Below are 22,207 nucleotides of genomic sequence, written 5' to 3'. Positions count from 1 at the left end.
TTCCTTTCAATTAAGACCTAGACAACCCGGGTGAGGGGAGTTCCGTACAGATTAGTGACCTTCATTCATCAATCAATCAATGGGGCGGCAGGGTAGCCTAGTAGTTAGAGCGTTGGACTAGTAACTGGAAGGTTGCAAGTTCAAACCCCCGAGCTGACAAGGTACAAATCTGTCGTTCTGCCCCTGAACAGGCAGTTAACCCACTGTTCCTAGGCCGTCATTGAAAATAAAAATGTGTTCTTAACTGACTTGCCTAGTTAAATAAAGGTAAGATTTAAAAAATATAAATAAATGTTTTAATCAAGCATAAGGGAGGAGCGAAAACCTGCAGACACCCAGCCCACCATGGAATGAGTTTGACACATGGTGTAGAGTTATACGAATGGAAAAGTGCCAACCTGAAGTCAACAGCAACTTGAATCTACGAAACTGGGCCCTGGTCAAGGGTGTACGGTTATTCACCGAGGTAAAAACAGTTTCAGGTTGGATATTCACACTTTCAAACTTCAATACCTTTCAAACCACTTGAGCCACAGACTTAAAATAAGTGTCATGATGGAAAATTTGCACAGGTCTTATTTTCATGATTTCTATATTAATTTGCTTTCCAAAGCTAATAAACATTTGGAAATGTGAACAGCATTTTGTATTCCTAGTTGAATTAGTTAGGGAGCGTAAACAAAGTAACAACTTTTTTTACATTTGAATTTCAATAGCTCCTTGGTCATGTGACCTGACCTCAAGGTTCAGAATGTACACTCAGTGGGCCTACACATTGCACACCCTTTAGTTGGTCCATTTTCATCTCGCACGTTTTACGTGAATTTGTCAAACTTTCTAATTTCAATAGCTCATTGGTCATGTGACCTACCGGACTCAAACAAGGTTCAGAATGTCCACTGACTACCCTTCTATATTGCACACCCTTTAGTGTGTTCTTTTTCATCTCACATGATTTTACATGAATTTTGTCAACTTTAGAATTTCAATAGCTCCTTGATCTTGTGACCTACTGACCTCCGACAAGGTTCAGAATGTACACTCAGTGGGCCTACACATTGCACACCCTTTAGTTTGTCCATTTTCATCTCACGTGATTATGGTGATGCCATTTGTTTCCCTTTCTGTGATGATTTCAGTCCTATTTGATGGTAAAGTTCATACTTCCCCTTTAGGATATGAAGGGGGCCATTCAATCTTTTCATGTTGATATCTGTAGAGGTACAGATGACCCTGAACATGTGGCAAAAGGAATTTAGAAAAGTTAGAGCTTAACCTGTAAACCCATGTTATCCTTAGAGAGAAACTCGGATGTGTCAAACTGTATAAACCGGCGGATGCAACTAGAATAACTCTGATGACCCCAGTTCTTTTTTGACTTCCCGGAAGACCAGGCCTTGGGGGGCGACCTGAGGCCGTCGGCCTATTTTAATAACACCCGCGGACGTCTAGTAAGGGGCAATCCATTTGCCATATGGAAATGTAAAAAATGCATGTAAAATCATGTGAGGGGGAAATGGACAAACTAAAGGATGTGCAATGTGTAGGCTCACTGAGTGTACATTCTGAACCGTGTTTGAGGTCAGTAGACCTCGTGACCAAGGAGCTATTGAACTTCTAAAGTTGACTAAATTAATGTAAAATCGTGTGAGAGGAAAATTGACAAACTAAAGGGTGTGCAATATAGAAGGGTCGTCAGTGGACATTCTGAACCTTGTTTGAGTCCAGTAGGTCACATGACCAAGTAGCTATTGAAATGTGTAAGTTTAAAATCTCATGAGATGCAAATGAACAAAAGAAAAGGGTGTGGAATATATAAATATTGTCAGTGGACATTCTGAAAGCAGTTTGAGGGTTTTAGGTCACATGACTAGAGAGCTATTTAAATTTGAAACTATGAAAATCAAAGAAAAATGATTGTAAAATCACCTGAGATTAAAATGGATGAATTTAAGGGTGTGCGATTATATATTTCTAGTGAGTGGGTGTTCTGTAAGAAGTTTGAGGGTTGTAGGTCACATGACCATGGAGCTATTGAAATTAAGAAACATTGACAACAAATGTAAAATCGCATGAGATGAAAATGGACAAACAAAAGGCTACTCAGTGGATATTCTGAATGTAATTTGAGGATTGTAGGTCATAAGACTAAGGAGCTATTGAAGTTTGACACTTTTAAAAATGCATGTAAAATGAGATGTAAATGGACAAACAAAAGGGTGTGCAATGTGTAGGCCCATTAAGTGTGCATTATGAACCTTGTTTGAGGTGTGTAGGTCACATGACCAAGGTGCTATTGAATTTCAAAAATTTAAATTAATAATTTAATATAGTGCAAAGAAAAGGTGTGTGCAATGTGTCTATGCCATCGGGTTAGCTCGAATCAGTTTAGGAAGTTTTAGGAGTAATCGTTGAAGAGCTATTGAAATTTGAAAAATATGATTTGTCACTATGTTGACGGTCCCTAACTGCTGTTGGTGGAAGTAAGGAAAACTACAGGCGAATATCCAATCTGAATCTGTCTTTACCTCAGTGAGTTATTCGGGAACAAATGGAAAGCTGCCAACCTGAAGTCAACAGCACCCTGCATCAATGGGCACACGATTTTGTCGTGCGTCTGCGCAGTGATTCTGGGTCGCGTAAGGGTTGGGTGCAGCCGCCACCAGACAAGGAAACTCAGTTCCGGCTATTTGTAGCGTAGGGAAAGTATTGCTGACACCTCGAATCCCCGAGAAAAAAGCCGCCGGCTTGGGGGCTAGCAATTGGGTATAGGGGGGGTAATCATTCTAATTCATATTGGGGGTAGTGCTTGTGTACGACAAGCCAAGGGTTCGGACAGCAAGTCGATAAGAAGAGCATAGTAAACGGCAAAAGGCGGGGGTAACCCACCAACTACCGGCATGGCCAGGGACTACGATTACCTATTCAAGCTGCTCATCATCGGTGACAGTGGTAAGCGAATACCGGGGATGCGTAACGGGAAATGGGCCTCTCCAGGTATTTACACAATGAGTCGCAGAAGAGTAGGTCGCGGTTCCTAGCGTGATTTTGGACTCATGTTAAGTGAACGTCTACGTTACTATGTGTAGTTTTAAAAATGCACAGCAATATTTGGGGGAGAGAGCGGTGACACTTGCGCCGAGGTGTGCATCGCAGGGCTGGGCATGTCAGTCGATCAGGCCAGATATTGCACGATAGCGTCTAGTACTGCCACACTGGGACGATTTCCATCCATTTTAAGATTTTAGTTATTTAGCGGAATATTTTAGTAACTAGCTATTATGGCGTTGCAAGTAATGTATATTGTAGCTTAACATTTGCCTTATTTCTTACAACTTGCCAAGTGTTGTTCGCTTGCTAGCTAACTTGCCACTCAACGTTAGCTAATGGATCCTATTTTATTTTTCTGTCAGCCGAGGAGCTAGCTAACTACTAGGTAGAAAGCTGGCCTCCCTTAAGTTGACAACCAGCTACTCTGGTGTTATCCTGCTGTGAGCTGGCTCGTTAACGTTAGAAGAAACATTTCAGCAGCGTGTTCCCTGTGTGAAGGAATGTTAACTATGACAAACTAGCAATATGTATGTGATACCGATTGTATCAAGTGCAGAGTCGTTTACAATGAGCCCTGAATGATTTCTAGATGATCCCCTAGTATAGGGCCCTCAAACTCAACTCTGGACCTCGAAGCCAGTTCCACTGCGTTTTTTAATTGTTCCCCACGAATCAGGGACTTATTTAGACCGGGAACATCAGGTGGGTGCAATTAATTATCAAGTAGAACAGAAACCCTACAAGGTGTGGAGCCTGATGGTTAAGAGTTGAATATCTCTGCCCTAGGGCCTAACGTTTAGTATACCAATAAGGAAGGAATTTAACTTTTTTACTATCAAGATCCAACTAAGTGACTGAATTCCATAATATAAGGTATATTAAAAACCATACTACCACTTAATTTGCAGTTTTTTCCACCTCATGTTTATTTTAAATCTAAAGACTGCTGCATTCATCTGAAAACATACATCTACAAACAACATTGCATTTCCAACTCCACAATCATTTTGATGTTAAAGATCCTTTCAGCCATTGACACTCCCAGTCCTAGCACATCTCATCAGCTGGCTGATCACAATAGTGGGCAAGACAGCAGCCCTTTTACTACCACAGACACACTGGGTGCTGTGTCCCCTTGGCTGCAATCTGGAACCAGTATTGGTACCGCTGTTATGAGATTCAGGGAAGATTGAAACCAATGCTCAAATGAGAGTCAAGGAAAACCAGTATTTGGACTGACGGAGGTCCACCTCACCTGTAGCTAGTGTTTTTCATGACAACAACTAAGCAGAAACCAACTAGCACCCACCCAGGCTACTGTTCTTCACCTTTGTTACCTGGCCTAAATATAGTATTTGAGGATTTGAATAACATGTACTGTATTTTGTGGCTTTTGCTTATTGCCTTGGACAGTCGTTTTTACAAGTGAGCAGGCAATGGCCTATGTCTTCACCACAGGTACCTAATATGACTGCTAAGTACTCCTTCAAAGACAGGGCTGCACTGATAAGTCTTCCCAAGTATCACTGAGGGATGTTTTACCAGTAAGACCAGATGTGGACATGCCAGGTACCAGAGCTTCAACGGGTTTCTTCTCGACTCACTCAGTCATTGATTAGGAATCCCTGTTATCAAGACTGATTGATGGGGCTGGGACGATACCAGTATTGCGATATTTTTTTTTCCATGGCAACACGAAGCAGATAACTCTTTGGTCCTTTAACAACCTACTGTATGGAAAATATTGTGTGCTTTAGCTTAAAAAACAAATAAATGTTACTCTGGATGACGACCTAATGATTTGTTTCCAACAGTAAGGCTGTTTTCTTAAAGAAGTAAAATCTGCTCTGTGTTTTTGTTCCCTTGCCATGATACTATCGAGTATCGCAATACGGGTATCGTCCCGGCCCTACTGACTGACTAGACTGTCCAGTCCATCATTCAAAACAAAGATTGGTTTTCCTGGCATACAACGGCCTGATTTTTAAAAGATGATAATGACATGGCCTATATGGTGATCTGGTTCTGTTTTGTCTGGGTAGCTGGTAGAGCATGACTGAACTCTTATTATCCCCCTGATTGGACATCAACAGGTAGGAATGTGTGATGCAGTAGAGCCCTGGGATTCCCCAGATGCTCTCTGTGTGAATGTTAGGCTTATGAGAGTTGTACTTGTCTTTGATGTGGTTGTTAGTGGCCTGACAGGTGACAGTATTGTTTAAATGATATTCCACCCACATAAAGTACACTATCTCTGTTTCTTGTAGCTGCCAGTAATGTTGAGTCTGGTAAACGAACAAGACTCCAGAGAGCGATCAGAGGGATTTGTTTTTTGATGGGCTTTTAACTCGAGACCAATCAACCGCAGCCAGACACGATCACATTACCTTCCGGTAGCAACTGATCTGAGCTGTTAGTCCCTCCTCCTGGACTCACAATTCAGCTCTGACAGTTTTGCCAACTCACCCGATGGTTAACTAGCCACCTGTCTGTTCCTCTTGGGGATTTCGCTGAATGTGTTATCTCACATTTAACATTTACATTTAAGTCATTTAGCAGACGCTCTTATCCAGAGCGACTTACAAATTGTATCTCATTGCTTATTGGTTGACAGTACAAAGTCATTAGCAAAACCGTCCCGGGATGTTATGGTCTGTACCTGACCTGCATCATTTGTATCAAAACTATACCTCTGTGTTATTGTGATCTTTAACCTACTAAAGGTTATGCAGAGTTCAGCTATCACTGTCCTTATACAAGGCTACACTAGATAACATGTATTTGTCTGAGTGCCTGCTGTCAAGGGCTAGCTGTCTGACTGTGCTAATTTACCTATACCAAAGAGGTCAGGAGACACACCAGCCTAGTTGTAGGTGGTTTATGTACCTCTGTTATTCTTCCTGGCCATTTTATGATTCGACAAAAAGAGCTGTGGAAATCTGAACTCCTTGGTGGCAGTGGCAAACATGTTTACAAAACAACCCAAACTTAGAAAAATCTGAATCTTCTTTCAAATGAGCTTACTTTTAGAAACCTCTGTGTCGCCTAACTGTTATAACTAAAGGGTGGTAAGAAATCACATCTCCTGCCTAGCTTATTGTAAGCCTTTTTAACCTGACCCAACCTGTCCTTTTCAGGAGTGGGGAAGAGCAGTCTCCTCCTGCGGTTTGCAGACAACACATTTTCAGGTAAGTGTACATGTTACTCCTAACCCCACCTAGCAGGTTATGAGTCATTAGGTCTGTTGAATTTGAACACCTGTCCAACTCGCACTGTGTACAGTGAGTGCTTGCCTTGCAAATCAAACACGGGGTCTTATAACCTGTTTGTGTGTGTGTCTGTGTGTGTTTGCAGGTAGTTACATCACCACGATTGGAGTGGACTTCAAGATCCGGACAGTGGTGATCAATGGGGAGAAGGTGAAGCTGCAGATCTGGGATACGGCAGGACAGGAGCGCTTCCGCACCATCACCTCCACGTAAGTACTGGCAGAGGCAACGCTCACTTTCACTTTCACACTGGGCTGTTAGCAAGACTCACACATGCCCCATTGACCATGCAACATTCTAACACGTCAACTGATATTTAGGGGATATTTTACAAGACCAACTTTTTAAGATGGTTTGAGCAAGGACTTCTCAAAGATTTAAAATAACACCTGTGCTCTTTTTGGAAACTGATGGAATTCTCCACAGAGCCTAATTACACATTTTAGTAACAGGTGTGTTTTAGTCACACAGAATTATAGGACTGTAAAGATTGGAGCTCAATGCCTCTCACTTGGGTATCATCCCCATTGATTTGCTTCACCTTGTTATATTTACTTAATTTGTACCAATGGAATTTCATTTTTTCTTTGTCCTTGCCATCACTCTCAATCTTCACATTTTCTGTCCGTTGTGAACTTTGGCTGCATGTTTGACAGATAATTACTCCTGTGCAGTGTGGAGTCTGTGTTTCTTGGGACACCGGTATTGAGCTGGCTGTCAGGTGCATCTTTTTTTCTTGTAATGTGCCAAGTGTAATATGGTCACGTCATTGCCTTTTTTTCAATTGTGGACACAAATTATAAGCAAAAACAGAATTGGAAGACATTCCTCTCTGAATTCATCTTAGTTTTTTAACTATGGCTGGTATCTTCTCTCAAGCGAGGACTTTCTAAGCTGAAGTGGATGAGTGTGCCCAGCCATTCTCCTCTCTGTCATGAGAAATAGGTATAGTGATTAGAGGTCGACCGATTATGATTTTTCAACACCGATACCGATTATTGGTGGCCGATTTATTATAATTTTTTATAATAGTAATGACAATTACAACAATACTAAATGAACACTTTTTTTTATATTTTAACTTAACATAATACATCAATTTAGTCTCAAATAAATAATGAAACGTGTTCAATTTTGGTTTAAATAATGCAGAAACAGTGTTGGAGGAGAAAGTAAAAGTGCAATATGTGCCATGTAAAAAAGCTCATGTTTAATATGTTCCTTGCTCAGAACATGAGAACATATGAAAGCTGGTGGTTCCTTTTAACATGAGTCTTTAATATTCCCACTTAAGAAGTTTTAGGTTATAGTTATTATAGGAATTATAGGACTTTCTCTCTATACCATTTGTATTTCATATACCTTTGACTATTGGATGTTCTTCTAGGCACTATAGTATTGCCAGACTAATATCAGGAATTGATTAGCTTGAACTCATAAACAGCGCTGTGCTTCAAACATTGCAAAGTGCTGCTGGCAAAGTCAGGAAAGTGCTGTTTGAATGAATGCTCACGAGCCTGCTGCTGCCTACCACCGCTCTGTCAGACTGCTCTATAAAATATCAAATCATAGACTTAATAAACACACAGAAAATACGAGCCTTAGGTCATTAATATATAAAATCCAGAAACTATCATTTAGAAAACAAAATATTTATTATTTTAGTGAAATACGGAACCGTTACGTATTTTATCTAACGGGTGGCATCCCTAAGTCTAAATACTGCTGTTACATTGCACAACCTTCAATGTTATGTCATAATTATGTAAAATTCTGGCAAATTAATTATGGGCTTTGTTAGGCCAAACTGCTGCATATACCCTGGACTCTGCTTGCACAGAACGCAAGAGAAGTGACACAATGTCCCTAGTTAATATTGCCTGCTAACATTAATTAATATTTAACTAAATATGCAGGTTTAAAAAATATATACTTGTGCATTGATTTTTAAGAAAGCCATTAATGTTTATGGTTAGGTACATTGGTGCAACGACAGTGCTTTGTTTCGCGAATGCGCTTGTTAAATCATCACCCATTTGGCGAAGTAGGCTGTGATTTGATGATAAATTAACAGGCACCGCATTGATTATTTGCAACGCAGGAAAAACTAGTTAAACTAGTAATATCATCAACCATGTGTAGTTAACTAGTGATTATGTTAAGATTGATTGTTTTTTATAAGATAAGTTTAATGCTAGCTAGCAACATACCTTGGCTCCTTGTTGCACTCGCGTAACAGGTGATCAGCCTGTCTCCACGTGGAGTGCAATGTAATCGGCATCCAAAAATGACAATTACCGATTGTTATGAAAACTTGCAATCGGTCGTAATTAATCGGCCATGCCGATTAAACGCTCAACCTCTCGTAGTGATGAGTAGTCTGTGTTTCTGAACAAGAATGCCGTCACTCAGGAAGGTGGACTAAAGCTCTGTGAGCTTGTCCTCATTACAGCACCTTAAAACCATCTGACTCACACTACTCAGTTTGACATGGACAGCACAACGTCTAAAAACTATTCACCCCTTTGGACTTTGACGAGGACTGTACAGGTCTTTGACACTGTTTGGCTTTGGACTATGAAACAGTGGAGAAAGTAGAAACCTTGCCGCCATTCACTCAAAATAAAAATAAGGTTTTGAGAAAGGGAGGCATTTGAACCTTTTGATTTGTATTCTTTTTTTCTCTAGAAAATATGCCGAATTACCCTCAAACAGAGCTGCTGGTTTTCCTGTGGGAAAACCTCCTACAAGTCTACAGAATGCCGTGTGTGTTTCTGGAAACCTGGCTGGCTGTGTGAGGAGGGAGGTGGCGGGTGCTGCTGGGTTGTGGAGATGTAGTGGCATGGTGCCTCATTAGGCCTAAGTGTATTTCAGTGGTCAGCCCAGCCAGGGTGTGTTTAGCCTTATGTCTGTCAGTCACAGTCCATAGCTGCCATATGTCTGTCTGAATATATGTCTTTGTAGTGGACAGCAGCCTGTGTGTGTGGTGGAGGGACTGGGAGTGTGTGTGTGTGGTGGAGGGATTGGGAGTGTGTGTGTGTGGTGGAGGGATTGGGAGTGTGTGTGTGTGGTGGAGGGATTGGGAGTGTGTGTGTGTGGTGGAGGGATTGGGAGTGTGTGTGGTGGAGGGACTGGGAGTGTGTGTGTGGTGGAGGGACTGGGAGTCTTGCCCCTGTGCCTGTTGCGTGTTTCTGGTTCTCCATTCATCTGTGCAGAACGCCCCGCTGACTGGTCCGTTACTGCTGGGCTGTGTGTGACAGACAAAGCTTCTGTCTGGCCAATGCAATCTCACACACACACACACCCCTTTGAAAGCTGTATATTGTGTGGTGCACTGCAGTCAGAGGGGGGATGCCCCCTCTCTTTGTGGCCTACTTTTCAGACATGGGGAGGGGGGTTGCAGGTTTTCATGAATACTGTGGCTGTCCTCTACTTGCATGTCTGCCTTTCCCTCCATGTATATCTGTCTGTCATATTCCTGTGATAAGTATCAGCTCCGGTTTCCTTCCGACCGCTGTCCTACCCTGCCTCAGACACACCCCTTCCTGCTCTCATGATTTCAGGACACTAGTAGGGATTATTGAACTCCAAGCAGCATGTGGAGTCTGTGTATATGTGATAGGCTTTCAGTTCATGTTGGCTGTTTAGAGGGCGACCAAAGGAAGAAGATTATTGTTATATTGTGCCATTTATTGGAACAGGTCTGCGTCTATTCCCCAATTCCATTCAACCATGGGATGATTGGTTCCTTCAGCGGATGGTCATGGGCTGGAACATAGATATAAATCATTTGTATACTGCACATTGACTGCAATAACATATATAGTATTTGACAAAAAACAGAATAATTTCAAACCTTGATTACATTGGGATATATTCACATTTGTCTCTCTATTTATGCGTGGGAATACTTGAACAGATTTCCTGTATTAAAATGACTGAATTAATTTACTGGTGATTTATAGTCTTATGCCCAAGAACAAATCACTAAATATGTCCTGCGGGCCATCTACTGGGGGAACCCTGCTCTATGGGATCAAAACGAAGCATTTCTACTTCATGTGAGAATGGGTAGTCCTTCAAGCATAGTTTTGGCTTTGTTAACATCAGTTTGTTGGGATTGATTGAAAATCTCATGTGTGTTTGTAATACAGGTACCTGCCAAAATAAAGGAAATGCCATCATAAAGTGGTGGTGGAAAATGCTGTCTCAGGCGTCGCTCCAGAATGACCCATAAGTGTTCAATTGGGTTGAACTGGTGAAACAAACACCCTAGGCTTCTTCGAGAGAGAGACCCCCCACCCCGAAACTCACTGAGATCCCGTCTAGGCAAAATGATGGGCAACTGGGCAATCTTTTATACATTACCCTAAACATGATGATGTTAATTGCTTAATTAGCTCAGGAACCACAGCTGTGTGGAAGAACTTGCTTTCAATATACTTTCTGTCATTTATTCAAGTGTTGCCTTTATTCTGTTCTTTGAGTTGGGCTCCTTCTAGTGGACATGAAATGTGTGTCAAAATGCTGACTTCTCTCTCTCTTTCTCTCCAGATACTACAGGGGAACGCATGGGGTCATAGTGGTATATGATGTCACGAGTGCCGAGTCCTTTGTCAATGTGAAACGATGGCTACATGAAATCAACCAGAACTGTGATGATGTGTGTCGAATATTAGGTGAGTCCAGTCCACCTGTTTCAATGACCTTTGCCCAGTGCAGTGTTGTTTCATCAGGGACCATTGCGTAAGGCCTTATGAAATCTGTCCAGACATTAAAACAAAATATTCAAAGATATGATTAACTTAGTAGAACATTTAAAAAAAAAAAAAAAAAAATTAAGTATTAGAAAAATGTATTAATTTGTCTGCATGTGTGGGGGTTCACGTGGTTCTCTTACTTTCTGCATCATTTTCAGAGCAAAAAATGGGGGAAATTGAGGAATTTGGGAAAATGCTGACTGGAATTTGGGAAGTAATAAAACAGACTTTATAGTCCCTACTTGGAGTTGAGAAAGCTCAAATGGTCTTCCTATTCGTATTCTTCCTCAGTGGGAAACAAGAACGATGATCCCAACTCAAAGGTGGTGGAGACGACTGATGCACAGAAGTTTGCAGAGCAGATGGGCATCAACCTATTTGAGACAAGTGCAAAAGAGAACATCAATGTTGAAGAGGTGGGTCAGGGGTCCTCTGGCGTAAGTAGTGGAAAGTTGAAGGGGTGGAGTTGTTCATGGGACATGGGTTTGAAGGTGAGGTTGTTGCATTTAGTGGAGGGAAAGAAAACAAGCTCTCATCCTAAAAATGTTAGTTGATTGTGTTCACCGTGTTTTTTGTCTTTTCCCCACAGATGTTTAACTGCATCACAGAGTTAGTGCTAAGAGCCAAGAAGGAGGTGCTGGCCAAGCAGCAGCAGCAGCAACAGAACGACGTGGTCAAACTCTCCAAGAACAGTAAACGAAAGAAAAAGTGCTGCTAGCGAACTCCAACCCCAATCACAAAGACCACCAGCGTCCGCCTCAAGAGACGGCACACGGGATGGGAATCCAAGCATCTAAATTAAGATAGATTTAAGAAATATACAATGAAAAAAAGAAATTAAAACGGTCCCCTTTGAACGAACAAACAAATCATGAAGACTTAACTAAAAATGTACAGATTATATTAGTCAGATCAAGTTTTATTTGGAATTCAGCAGATGGGCAATATTTAAGAGATCCTCCTTTCTTGAAGGATCTGCAAGCTGAAAACTGACGGCCATAATGCTCTGATTTCTATATGCGTATACAAATGTTCTTACATTCGTATCTATTTTCTCCTTGTCATTCCACTTCACACGGGACATTACGAGTCAAGTGAAACTCTGCACCTGAAGAGGAGGACTCACTTTTTCGGATGATACATTTTTTGGGGGGTGGGGGTCAGTTGGAACAGGGGTAAAAATGAAGAACTGGATGGGGTATGAGGGAAGGGATTCACAACCTTTTTGTACATTTTTATTTTGACTTCAGAGACCTTTATTTACCATGGTTCACACCAACTGATCATGAACTAATTTGTTTTTGACTTAATGGGGAAAAATGATGATGATGATGATTGATGGGCACCCTTTAGCAACCAATCCAATGGACAGAATTGGTGACTATCTTCTTAGTTTATTTTTTCACTTTTTTTTTGCCAAGCTTTTTCTCCTCCCCTTTGTCCTACAGTAATGTTGATCGATTAGCCAACGACCTGTTTTCAGAGCTGGTCAGAGCAGTGAACCACTCCCATGGCCCATGGACACAATGCTCTGCCATCTACCACTCACTGCAGTCTTATTGTGCACTAAGTTTGCTTTTAAAAGAAAATCTTCCACTTTTTTTTTTCATTTTTTTTTTTTTTTAAACAATGATACTGCCAATATGTGATGTGAATGAAAAGTGAGTTCTTTGGCTCTCCCTGTTGGACTGTTGTGATATAGAGGCCCACTGGGCATAGTCGTTTTGGGTTAAGGCCTAGGTAACTCTCGGGCAGGGGGGGAGCCCAGCGCTGCTCTCTCTAACCACACTTCAGCCACAGGCCTCCCTATTCCCATGCACCAAACACCCTCATATCAGCACTCTTCACAGCTATGGATTCAACCCCCTTAGCTTTGGTCACTTGTGGGGCATTGTAATGATATTGGACATCTTTATCATCATTACAGGGTGAATTTGGTTTGTGCCAGGACTGTGTTGACAGGAAAAGGGAGTCAGTGTACTAACCCTGTACCGTTGCAAACTGGTTAGTGTGTTTAACACGAAACACTTTGTTTGAAGGGGTATGTATATGTTATCTGACATGCATGTAGTATTCATAAATTGTCCAGGATTTTCAGCTTGCAAAATATTCTGAACTGTTAACATGTTTATGTCTGGTCGTGTAATGTTTTTATCTAGGACTTGTCACAATCTGGTTACCCATTCAACTGAAGTGTTCCTATCCAGTGTTCCGCTTGAGTGTGTGGCAGGCGGGCGGTGTGACAGGTTCCTCTCTGAGGGTCTGCTATGGGGGACCATTAGTGATGGAGAAATGGAATCCCTGGCCTCAGCCCTCTCCTACACACATCCGGGCCCCGAATACCTATTCCTCTGCTTAAGGATAGTGGAGGTGGTCATGATGTGGAGTTGGGAAATCTGTGACCCTAACCAGACGACCATTGGGGCGGGGCACGTGACAGTGCCACAATCTGAGCGTTGGGTGACGCATGCCAGGCAGTGGAGAAATGGTATCAAATCTAACTGTATGATTTCTATTCATTGTGTATATAAAAAAATGTGTTTATATTCAGTATATAGAACATACACTCACAACTGTGCATGTATTGACATGCCTCGTGTGCTATGGTTGAAACACACTTATCAGCAGTGGTTGGCTGTACACTGGAGAAAAGAGATGTACTATTCAATTTCCCTACATGAATTTAATCAATAAACGTTTTAAAAATAAATATTTGACATAATGACTGCTCTCTTTTGTCAATGATTTGAAGCTTGGCCTTGATTTGTTTTGAACTTCTTGCTTTTTGTGAATAAAACTATGGAGGAATCATGCCACTTGAATGTGTCTTGGCTGTTTTTATTTTGTTGTTGACCACAATGAAACTATATGAACTCAGTGTAGATCATTCATTTACTTAGAATGAGTGGCATGGTAAATGGTGTTTTGTCCATAGACGGCATGGTGTTTTTCTCAATACACGGAGAGAAGCCAAAGTAAGTACTAACACTACCAAGATACTTTCTGTCCCAAAGTATTTTTTCACAGTGGCCCCCACATATAGAAACATTAATTGGATGCATGATTTCCCCTGAAAAATTGCTATAAAAATCCATTCTGAGTTAGTGTTTTGGATATTTTTACCCCAATACTAAAAATAGTAATTTACTATGAATATAAAACCATACTCTTTTACATTTCCAGCCCCATAAACATTATGTACCTCTTTATGAAAGTGTCCTCGGTATAGAAAAACTAGTTTGTCATATGTACAATATTTGAACGAGTATGCGTAAATACTTATGCATATGTAACCTGTGTCAAATCACATAACTGTGTGTCATTATCACATACTGTTTCAAACTGTCTTTGTTACTAAGTTCACTTGTGATCTGAGATTGTGCCTTTTAGTGTCAAGACTACATTAAAGTCATCTTATTTAATGACCTTGTAAATATTACTCTTACAACAGTGTGCATTATCCATATTCAATTGACTGGAGCAGGGTATATAGTCCCTTACCATTACAGAAAAGCTTTAATGTGTCAGGAGAGAAAGGGGCAGCTGTTTAAGTTCAGTACCACATTCATTTATGAAGGCTAAATGGCAACGGTGTCATTATTGAAGCTTGTCCAATAATGAGGTTGACAGAAAGCTATGTTTCTTACCCTATGGTGGTGAGTCAGGGGGGAAATGGGTGTACTGATACAAAAAGAATCCAAACACAGACCCACAGATTCCCACATTTACTCCCCCAAATGACCATGGTCAATGACTTATTTTCAAAGGTTCCAAATAGTTTGGCAACCCAAACAATGTTTGTCATTGGTGAATGAGAAAGGACAAACACTGAGATGAAGTGAAATTCCAAAGAACATGACCCATAAGGACAAGCATTCCACTCCATGGAATGTCTGCTTTTCTCACACACACACACACACACACACACACACACACACACACACACACACACACACACACACACACACACACACACACACACACACACACACACACACACACACACACACACACACACACACACACACACACACACACACACACACACACACACACACACACACACACACACACACACAGCATTCTGGCTGATTAACAGTAAGATTGAGGACAGGAGACAGACTTTAAAAAAAGAGTTTTCAAATAGAAAATTAAAACAATACAAATGACAGTAATTTTGGACATAACATATACACGAAGAGTACATAACTATAACATGGATGTAAGTAACTAGCAGGCCAGAGCTCTTGAACGTATCCCCTCTGAATGAACAGAACGGCCAAACTTTTCTATCAGAGGCCACGCCCAGGAACACCGGAGGTCTATACGACAAAGAAGGATTCATGAATTGACCAACTAACTTTGATAAACAACCAAAAATAACTATTGATTTTCTGCTCCATTAAGAAAGCAAATCATAGATATGTGTTTTTGGTTAAGTTAATTAGACTGTGCCCATTTTATGCTCATCTTTCTATTTTTCATGTGAGTTATTTCAGAATATTTGGTTGCCAAATTAGCTGCCTAAGCCATGGAACTTACTTCGTAGTATACCCCTCTGGTGACAACAGGCCATGAGGCTGAGTTCAAGACCTCTGGCCTGTTACATTACAAATTACTACAGAATTCAGTTTTCTCTCCGAAAAGACAAGGACATGAGAAAACTTACATTCTGGTCATAAGTGTTGTTTGATCCCCGTTCGTAATATAAGTTCATGTTTGATCCATGTTCAACCAACCCTAATTTAGCATGCAGAATAACTTGTCATCACTCAGTTCTGAGGCTGCAGTCTAACTGTGTGTGGTTGGCTTAATATCCACTATAATCATGCAGCTAGTCAGTGCCTATCAGAGCTGACTGGCTCCTGGTGTTAGACCCACTTAACCATCCTCTCAGATCAATACAACACCACAGCTGCTTAGACACGGATTCCCAAACCTTTTTACTTCATGACCCACTAATTGAGGTGTCTTTTGAGTCGCGACCCACCATAAGGGTTGAGCGGTGCAAAAACATACAGATCAAATTTCCTGCAATTCTATACATCTTGCCATGGAGATGAAATAAAATGCCATTTTAAAACTAATTTCCTGCAATTCTTCATGGAGCCTAATCGAATATTGCTGTTTTAAAGCCAATCTTTCTGCAATTCTATACATTTTGCCATGGAGCTGAGAGAAATGTTTTGCAGTTAATGCAAATATTCTGCAATTCTACACATTTTGACATGGCTGATGCTGTGTTCATATGCTCAAACATAACAAAATCAATGGGGGCTTTTATTTTGTTGATTCCAAGTTCTCAAAGACTAGAGTATTATTAAAAAATATATAGGTCCCTTATCTTTTCTACATACTTTCTATTTGGTTTTAGTTGTTAAAGTTTACACTGAAAGTGTTTTTCCATTCCCAAAAATGAATATATATATCATTTATAATTTTGCAATGCACTAAAAATGTAAGCTAACGACCCACCTGGACCCCTGCCCGACCCACACTTGCTTAGACAACAGACAGAAAGGCAGACATCGCTCTTTTATCTAGATAATGAGTTTGTTTTTGCAGCCTGGCTGAGCTCAATTCAAATTGAAGGTAGTCAATTCAGGAAGTGATTTGAATTGCAAATTCTTAAATGTAAAAACTTTTGAAATAAATAGCTTGAACTTTTTTTCAGTTTATTGAGAAGTCATTGAAAATAACTGCCCTTTTTTTGATTATTTAAATTGTAATTGTAGTTTACCTCCTGAATTGACTGTTCTCAATTCGAATTGAACCAAACCCTGGTGAAAACCTCTGAATCAAACATCGGTAGACTTGAGTATAACTCAAACTTCAACAACATTCAGTGAATTACGTGAAAGTTAGAATGACTTATTACAAAGACAGAACTGAACAGTCACATGTAGAACTTATAATCTTCACCCTCCTCCACATCACCCCTCCCTTTCCGCAGAGATCCCAATTTGCATGTAAACACTCAAAACACAAAATAAAAATACATGAACAATGAAAGTTTTTTAAAACAACAAAAAATACGAGATTTCCATTGAAAAAGGTATGGATTTATAAATATATTGATTTCATCCAAACCTACTCTCAACTCTTTAAAAATAATAATTCTTTGGGTTGATCCTAACCAACAACCTTACCAACTGAGATGGCGAGAAGACATCTGCATAGGTTTGCGCAGGGGCTCTAGATATGACTTTCCATACATAGACAGAGGTCAGAGGACTGTGCCAGTCTCATTCTTAAACACGCCATGACAGTTCAGACGCATCACATTTATCGACACACACTCTACAAATATGGAGTCACAGATACAGTCACCTCCAAAATGATTGGCACCCTTGATAAAGATGAGCAAAAAACATGTATAAATAATACAAATACCAAGCTATATTGTATGCAAAAAAGGAACATACTAATACAATATTGCTCAAGTAAAAAAAAAAAAAAGTATGTGTCAAAATGATTGGCACCCCTAAAGATTGCATTATCATTCTACTTGTTTAAGTTAATCTCAGTTAAAGGAACTGTATTGTGGCCTTCCATGGCTTCCTGTTTCACTGGGGTAGAAAAATGAGGTAACAAACATGTAAAATCCCTTTGTCATCCATCATCACGAGGAAAGGCAAATGGCTGTTGACTTTCATAAATCAGGCAATGGTACAAAAAAACGACTGAAAACTCCAATATACCACTATTATGGATGAATACGTTTAAAACCACTGGAACAGTGGTAAACTTGCCTGGTAAGACCGAAGTGTATTTTGTACTACGCACATTGAGGAAGATGGTTTGGGAGGCAAAAAAAGTCCAAGGGCCACAGTTGGAGAATGACCGAACTTGGTCGCGTCTTGGGGTCACCAAGTCTCCAAATATACAATTAAACGCCACTTCCTTTATTGAGAGCAACCAACAAATGTAAATGCCTGGAGTTTGTTAAATGGCATTGGCCCTTGAATAGGAACCGGGTGCTATGGATCGAATGAGATTAAAACTGAGCTCTTTGGCCACGCACAGCAGTGGTGGGTTTGGCCTCGAATGAAGGATGCATATGCAGAAAAGAACCTTGTACCTACTGTAAAATGTGGATGAATCTTTCAAGGTCCTGGAATGATCCTGTATGGAGGAATGGTCTCATAAAATATTATAGAAAAAGGATAAGTGCTGTTATCCTCACAAGAGGGTGCACAACGTATTGAAAATAGTGCCAATAATTTCGACACCTATCTTTTTGAGATTTTTTGTTAATTACTTGAACAAAATATTTTTTTCTAAGCATTTGTATTACTACAAAAATAATATATTTTCACATTTATTGAGCATACAATTTTTGTATTATTCATTTTATACTGTATTTTTTGCTCATCTTTATCAAGGGTGCCAATCATTTTGGAGGTGACTGTTTGTCTGGCCATTATGGAAGCTTGAAAATGAAGTGTCCACTATCATAAACTTTGAACCAATGGGAATGGCAGTAGACCTTCTATATTACTGTGATAGTATAGCTAAAGCACTCTGTAGGCCCTGTCAATAGGTTTTCCTGTGAAACTGGATTGGTGGTACCTGACTGAGTAGGTTACTAAATCAATATCATCTACATTTGTGTTCCAATTAATGGTAATTTGACAATTAACTGTAGCACAATATGGATGCCTTTGACTTGCCAAAGTTAGGCACTGCAGACGTATTGAGAGACCGTTTAGACTTCTCCTTTCTCAAGCTAATGTAAACAGTTCGGAGGATTTGGTCAGCTAGGAGGAATATACATGATGATGGCCATTGTACAGACAATGTTTGAAAATACTTTTTGTACGTCAAACGTACGCAAAACGTGACATTCTAACTGTAGAAAAAAAGTCCACCTGGATAGAGGCTGCAGCTAACGCCAGCGGCCCAGAGATTTATTCAGACGTCAGAGACTGACAAGAGGCCTGTGTAGAAATGTCCATGGACCTGAAACAGTCCTATAATCACTTTAGATAGGCTGGTTTTCATACATTCAGTGCTTGGTAAATGTAACTCTCCCTTGGTCATGCACTGGTTGCTCAGTTAGTATTGAGTATCTGAGGTAAACTTATGATTGATATGCATAAAGTGCTATGTTTATAGATTTACTGTGGCTTGATCTATACATTTATACTTCAGTGACATTCAAGGATGGACATTTGGTGTGTTGTGTTAACTCTATTAACCAATGCTATGGCACGACCATGATTGTGAAGTGCATACCAACCGAAAGAAATCCATCCATTGGATTGATTGGGAATAAGGCCTCTTTGTAAATCCCTGAATATATGAATAAAGCTGAGAACATGTCGGAGTTAGCTGTAACAATGCTGCTTCCCAACCAGAGGCTGGTTCTTGTCCCTCAATTAATGTTCCCTTACCCAGATCCCTGTCCCACTGTCCTAATCCCTCCACCCCAACGCCTTGGTGAGTCCCATATTGAACACCCTCCCCAGACACCTTGGCATGTGGCAGGGCACAGGAGCCAGCCCTACTGTATACGTACACTCCCAGTCTGGGGTTTTGGAAGTGGGGTAGAGACACTGGGCGGCACTGCTAGGGAACCGTCCTCTTTGAAATATATGTAAGCCCAATGGGTGTTTATGAGATGGGAGCCAAGGCCTTTGGATGTGTAAACGCTCGCACACATCACACTGAATGTGGATCTAATGTGGATCTAGCGTTCATCTGTCGATCGTTCAGTGCACTGTGTTTTAGGGACCACCCGCTATAGACGTCTGACTGCCGACATTTTCCACATGTAAAATCGGTGCGCACTCGGTTCTCAAATTACGTTCAGAGGTGCCAAGTACTCTCGGCCAGAAAGCACTACTGGTGTGAGTGAGCCCTAACAGTGTTGCTCACTCCTTCTTTAAGTGCCTTAATTCTCTGTTTCAACATCTTTAAGGTAGGACATGATGGGACAGATAAAGTGCAAAATGACCCTTGAACATCTTTAGCCCCCCCCATCTGATAGTGTGTATCACTGCCACTCAGTCTTTGCCTTTATTTTCCTCTACCTCTGCACTCTATTTGAATTATTCTTTTTCTCTCTCTCTTGCTTACTCGGGCCAGTCCAGAGGCGCTCAGTTCTTTTTGAAGAAGGAAAAGAGCCGCTTGTCTCCATCGGAGAGGCGATGGGCTCGTCTGGAGGACTGGCCGGAGGGGCCCCCGGAGGACCCAGCGAGGGAGTAGGGGGTCACCCTCCACTCCTCCTGGTGCTTTTCCATGAGCTGCTGATCAATCATACTGTGCATATCATCCTAAGAGAGAGAAAGACAGAATGAATGAGTGACAGAGAGAGAGAGAGGGTGTGAGCACAGTAGAGCGACAGAGAGATAAAGGGAATGTGAGGGGATGTTAAAGAGGACAAGGGTTTTTAGAGAAGAGAAGGAAGGCGTGACAGATTGGCATGGAAGTGGCTGGTTTTGGGTGATCAAATGGGTTAGAATGGGTGAGCGCATTTCTGTTGATTCAGCAGGCCATGGCATGGAATGGCTCAGCATGGCATGGAAGAGTGGCACAGGACAGGATCAGGCCGAGATGGCACACCTAGGCTCACCTCTAAGGCAGGAGGGGGGTACCACAGGGGAGAAAGGGTGGTACGGAAGCTGAGAAAGGCCACTAGATCAGAAACCACAAGAGCCACACAGTAAAGAGCCCTGAGGATGCAAACTGCAGCCAGGGAAAGAGAGAGGAAAGACCTGCTAGTTACGGGTGAGGATGGGAAGGGAAAGTCATACACTGAGTCCTCAATTTAGTTAGCTAGCTACTCGTCCTACTTGCTTAATTGTTTGCAGTATGTTCAATGAAAACCCATGGTTGAAACTCATTGAGGTTTCATTGAGGAGTGTATTAGTTCCTTAGACACTCGTGTAAATTGGAGACTCAGAGTACGTACAGTATTGTACATGTTATAACACACACACACAGGACAGTGGTAAGTTAGAGGAGAGGACAGGATGTGGTGTGGAAAAGATCACCATACACACATTTTCAGTCCGCTAGTATACTCTTATTTAATGAATAAAATACAGTACAGATTAAGAATGATAATTACTGTGTGAATGTAATCATTTATACATGTTGTCATTCAGATACATATTCATATCTGTTATATATATATATATATACATACATATTCATATCTGTTCTATATATATATATACATATTCATATCTGTTCTATATATATATATATATATATATATACACACACACACATATTCATATCTGTTCTATATCTATATATATATATATTCATATCTGTTATATATATATACAGTGCCTTGCGAAAGTATTCGGCCCCCTTGAACTTTGCGACCTTTTGCCACATTTCAGGCTTCAAACATAAAGATATAAAACTGTATTTTTTTGTGAAGAATCAACAACAAGTGGGACACAATCATGAAGTGGAACGACATTTATTGGATATTTCAAACTTTTTTAACAAATCAAAAACTGAAAAATTGGGCGTGCAAAATTATTCAGCCCCCTTAAGTTAATACTTTGTAGCGCCACCTTTTGCTGCGATTACAGCTGTAAGTCGCTTGGGGTATGTCTCTATCAGTTTTGCACATCGAGAGACTGAATTCTTTTCCCATTCCTCCTTGCAAAACAGCTCGAGCTCAGTGAGGTTGGATGGAGAGCATTTGTGAACAGCAGTTTTCAGTTCTTTCCACAGATTCTCGATTGGATTCAGGTCTGGACTTTGACTTGGCCATTCTAACACCTGGATATGTTTATTTTTGAACCATTCCATTGTAGATTTTGCTTTATGTTTTGGATCATTGTCTTGTTGGAAGACAAATCTCCATCCCAGTATCAGGTCTTTTGCAGACTCCATCAGGTTTTCTTCCAGAATGGTCCTGTATTTGGCTCCATCCATCTTCCCATCAATTTTAACCATCTTCCCTGTCCCTGCTGAAGAAAAGCAGGCCCAAACCATGATGCTGCCACCACCATATTTGACAGTGGGGATGTGTGTTCAGGGTGATGAGCTGTGTTGCTTTTATGCCAAACATAACGTTTTGCATTGTTGCCAAAAAGTTCAATTTTGGTTTCATCTGACCAGAGCACCTTCTTCCACATGTTTGGTGTGTCTCCCAGGTGG

The 22,207-nt window shown here is 40.8% G+C and overlaps 2 protein-coding genes across 2 annotated transcripts in view; one reads left to right on the top strand and one right to left on the bottom strand.

Moving 5' to 3' along the window:
• The first annotated feature begins 2,612 nt into the window (after nucleotides 1-2,612).
• Nucleotides 2,613-13,902, top strand: rab35b (RAB35, member RAS oncogene family b). Its single transcript, XM_029677811.2, has 6 exons — nucleotides 2,613-2,952; nucleotides 6,189-6,239; nucleotides 6,406-6,529; nucleotides 10,875-10,999; nucleotides 11,372-11,496; nucleotides 11,670-13,902. Exons 1-6 carry the CDS (start codon nucleotides 2,901-2,903, stop codon nucleotides 11,796-11,798), a joined length of 606 nt encoding a protein of 201 aa, XP_029533671.1. The 5' UTR covers nucleotides 2,613-2,900; the 3' UTR covers nucleotides 11,799-13,902.
• A 1,301-nt stretch (nucleotides 13,903-15,203) lies between these two features.
• Nucleotides 15,204-22,207, bottom strand: part of LOC115139926 (BICD family-like cargo adapter 1) — a 36,844-nt gene continuing 29,840 nt past the window's right edge. Inside the window, exon 11 of the mRNA XM_029677810.2 lies at nucleotides 15,204-20,358. Within this exon, the coding sequence (XP_029533670.1) occupies nucleotides 20,182-20,358 (177 nt within the window). The 3' untranslated portion in view covers nucleotides 15,204-20,181. The remainder of the gene's footprint in view (nucleotides 20,359-22,207) is intronic.

The sequence above is a fragment of the Oncorhynchus nerka genome, linkage group LG13 (genome assembly GCF_034236695.1).
Source record: "Oncorhynchus nerka isolate Pitt River linkage group LG13, Oner_Uvic_2.0, whole genome shotgun sequence".
NCBI lineage: Eukaryota > Metazoa > Chordata > Actinopteri > Salmoniformes > Salmonidae > Oncorhynchus > Oncorhynchus nerka.
Note: the sequence above shows the minus strand (reverse complement) of the source record. Positions and strands in the feature narration are given on the sequence as shown.

What these genes read in the sequence shown, in the direction of transcription:
- rab35b (XM_029677811.2), top strand. Translation starts at nt 2,901, where the DNA reads ATGGCCAGGGACTACGATTACCTATTCAAGCTGCTCATCATCGGTGAC. An exon ending in TTCCGCACCATCACCTCCAC is followed by an intron (nt 6,530 to 10,874) that starts GTAAGTACTGGC and finishes CTTTCTCTCCAG; the next exon opens with ATACTACAGGGGAACGCATG. An exon ending in TGATGTGTGTCGAATATTAG is followed by an intron (nt 11,000 to 11,371) that starts GTGAGTCCAGTC and finishes ATTCTTCCTCAG; the next exon opens with TGGGAAACAAGAACGATGAT.